We start from the raw sequence: 3563 nt of genomic DNA on the forward strand, positions 1-3563 counted from the left end.
ATGAATCCCAGGAACGAACTCGTGAAAATGCGACATACAGTTATCCATGACTGAAAATATCTTTTCGAAGATCTATTGCAATTTTGTCAAAAGTTTGTCTCTGTGATTTATTTATTGTCATAGCAAATGTCAATTTCACTGGAAATTGTCTTCTTTTGAAAGTAAATGGATATATATTTTCACAATATAAAGTGATACGATTTAAAAAAACTATTTCTCCAATCTTATTACCTGTTAAAATTTCACAGCGTAATAAGTTATTATCTAAATCTAAAACTAATAATCTTGTACCATTGCATAAACCTTCGCTGATACTAAGATTTCTCATAAGCATGATAATAGTGTATTTTCTTAAGCGTAATTCATAAGGTGGAAGACACGTTGGGTTTAAAGAGTTGAGATATTCTATCGGAATTGTTTCATATATATCTTGATTATCTCCAGTCGTTTCAAGAGTATCTATACTTGTATAAACTCTCTCTGTCGTTTCTCTGTCCAACAAATTTACTACTTTCTCGTTTATTTTCTCAACATCGACATTCCTTGCAGATAATATAACGTAATTAGCCATAGTTTTATATTGTTTACATTTTATAATATCTTCGTACATGTCTTTAACCATATCTGAATTTGCGTTTGCTATACATTTTTCTGGAATATGAATATTATCTGAGTGATCATTTAAAGAACCATTACCTAAATTTAATGTTTTGTGTCAATGAAAATATTTTAAATTGTTTCCATAGAATACTAAATTTTATCGATAAATTTATAATTTCATAACGCGTAGCTTTTTCTTTTACAGGTAATAATTGTCTAAAATCTCCACCAAGAAGAACGATTTTACCACCAAAATATAAATTATTTTGCATTATATCACGTAATGTTCGATCCATTATTTCTAATACATAGCGTGGTGCCATAAGAGCTTCGTCTATAATGAAAACATCTACGAGTTTTAAATTTTCAGCCTCTTTAGATTGAACTTTAATGTTTGATGTAGAATCGGCGAAAAGAGGTACAGGTAATCCAAAAACTTTGTGTATCGTTCTCCCATTTGGAAGTAATGTTGCAGCAATACCGGTAAATGCCATCGTATTAATTATTTTTCCTCTACTTTTAAGTAGATAATACAAGGTTGTATAAATGAAAGTTTTACCAGATCCACCTGGACCATCAATGTAAAAACAGTTATCATTATTGTTACTTGTTGTTGCTATTAAAATAGAATCAACAATTTCTTTTTGTTCTGTATTTAATTATTCATATTGTCGTATACCTATCGATGTATCTTCTTCAATCTGTTCTTCGTTGTTTGTTTCTTGTATTTCTTGTGTTTCCTCTATTTCTTGTTCAATCTCAGGAAAATTAGCAATATTTGATCCTTCCTTTTGAAGTAAATTAATAATATAATTATAAGCTTTCTTTATTCCCATTATAGATCCAAATCGTCTTGTATAATCTTCCGACATATCTTTTTTAAACTCATCCCATAACTTTTTCGGATGAACTGGTTGACAATGAATCAAAATTCGTACGAATAAATTACGAAGTCGTCTTGGCATCATCCAAACTTTTGCTTCATTCATTGCACGATACCATTCTTCATCATCTTCTATGAGTCCTAATGCTAAACATGCAGCAGTAAAAGTTTGATGTATCTCGTTATTAACTGTTCTTAATTCTTGAAAACTTGTAGTTCCTTTAACATGTAGTAAAAGTATACGTAAATGAAACAATTCTACTTGAGATGGGCTAACGGAATACATACGACCAATACAATTAAAATATCTTTGACGTTTCTCCCAACGATTAATAGTTCTGCCGTTAATTGTAATTTTTTTAAATACATAATGAGATGGAATATCACTGTATAAATATTGTTTTGCTTCCTCATCTCGAGCATTTAACTGAAAATAATCTAATAACATTGTTACTCGTTCTACAGCAAATCTTATCGCATCATTATTAATATTATCATCGATTATAATATTATGTTCATTTGGTAAATGAACTGGTAAACGAAATATAGCGTGACTTTTTTCTTGCAAAGGTTTGCTTAAGATACGCCATGCTTCCACGGGTCCGACATATCGAGCTTCGATAAAATCTTGGATTTCATCATGGTTTATTGTTTTATCTACATTTTCTCCAATAAATACAGACGCAGCATCATGGCCTTTATAAATGTATTTATATAAATATTTCACAGATTGTATACTCGATACTATTTCAACATTAATATGACTATTAAATAAAAGTAAAAGCGTTGGATTAAATGGAACAACGTATCGATTATCAACAACATATCGTCTAGGTCTTTCGTACAGCAATCCATTATTTCTTCGACGATATTGTGGATAACCATCTTCATCCATAGTTGTTTCAGGTCGAAATGGTTTTGGAAAATGTTTCGAACATTTATCATTTATCAAACACCAATTTCCACATGGCCCATGAATCATATGTTTCATTACAACATTATGTAAACTTTCATTTTCATTAGGATCAGGAATTTCTGCACAAATAAATTTATCAACTATTTCAGAATTTGATATCTTACAATTCTGTTTTAATGTAATCAATAAATGTATGTGTGGTAATCCACGTTTTTGAAATTCTATTACATAAACGTATGCTAAAACTTCACCAAAAAATTTTTGTCTAACAATAACATCAATTAAATAATTTTTTTTTATATTAAATACCCGAGCACATATATCTGGCCTATCTGCAGGTTGTTGATTTGGAAGTAAATTTTCTTTAATTTCGCGCCAATTTGGATTACAAGTCATAGTAACAAAGATATCTGGTTTTCCATATTTCCGAACAATAGCCATCGCATCTTGATAATGTTGCAACATATTACGCGGTGAACCCACAAATGTCGATGGAAGTATAATCATTTTTCCAGTGTGAGCATCGTTATTATTGGCGGTGTTTGCTAAATAATCAATTAATCCTTGATAAGTCTCAGCTCGCAATTGTTTTTGATTCTGTTTACAATAATTAATTCGGTGTTTCAATTTTTATATAACTATCTACCAGCCATTGTTGAAATAATCGTCTTCCCATAATGAAAATATTAAAATTATCACGTATAGCTATTCGATATTTTACGTATGCAGCTCTACTTATTCGTTTATTACTATTTCTGCGTTGTAAATTATCATGCCAACCTTGATTACCGTATGGGTAATATAATGGATAAATCTATGGTTCTACATTTGGATCCATCGTACTGACTTGTTTTAATGTTTTAGTACTTTTATTATAAATTGTTACATAGATTTAAGGAATTTCACCATCTGCTGTAGTAGAAAAAACAGCTGCAACTTCATTTATCTTTTGTACATTGTATCGGCCACGATCGATGCCCTTTTTAGTTAAAAATCCTAATTGTAATTCACGTATATTGTTATCAGATGTTTGCTGTTGCATTTGAATTTCTTCGTGTATCATTCGATAAGATTGTGCAAAAATGTTATTTGTACGCATTATATTATCTATTAAATGTAAAATCTCTTGATCAAGATTCGAATTTTGATGTAATCGACACTCTG

General features: G+C 30.1%; 1 protein-coding gene across 1 annotated transcript; it reads right to left on the minus strand.

Annotated features, from left to right (window-relative positions):
- Positions 1 to 210: 210 nt before the first annotated feature.
- Positions 211 to 3052, minus strand: LOC145948518 (uncharacterized). The gene is made up of 6 exons (XM_083058199.1): positions 3046 to 3052; positions 2709 to 2944; positions 1280 to 2567; positions 785 to 1168; positions 509 to 696; positions 211 to 231 (listed from the first exon to the last, which is right to left on the minus strand). Exons 1-6 carry the CDS (start codon positions 3050 to 3052, stop codon positions 211 to 213), a joined length of 2124 nt encoding a protein of 707 aa, XP_082914325.1.
- Positions 3053 to 3563: the final 511 nt, after the last annotated feature.

This window comes from Prenolepis imparis, unplaced genomic scaffold (assembly GCF_030444845.1).
Source record: "Prenolepis imparis isolate NDT839.2.m4 unplaced genomic scaffold, iyPreImpa1.0 SCAF_432, whole genome shotgun sequence".
In the NCBI taxonomy this organism is placed as follows: Eukaryota; Metazoa; Arthropoda; class Insecta; order Hymenoptera; family Formicidae; genus Prenolepis; species Prenolepis imparis.

Bases quoted from the DNA above. Each gene is read 5' to 3' on its own strand.
- LOC145948518 (XM_083058199.1), bottom strand. The intron at 697-784 runs GTTATGAAATTA...CATTAAATTTAG, and splicing joins TGTAAAAGAAAAAGCTACGC to GTAATGGTTCTTTAAATGAT. The intron at 232-508 runs GTAAATTTGTTG...AAATTTTAACAG, and splicing joins AGAAAATAAACGAGAAAGTA to GTAATAAGATTGGAGAAATA.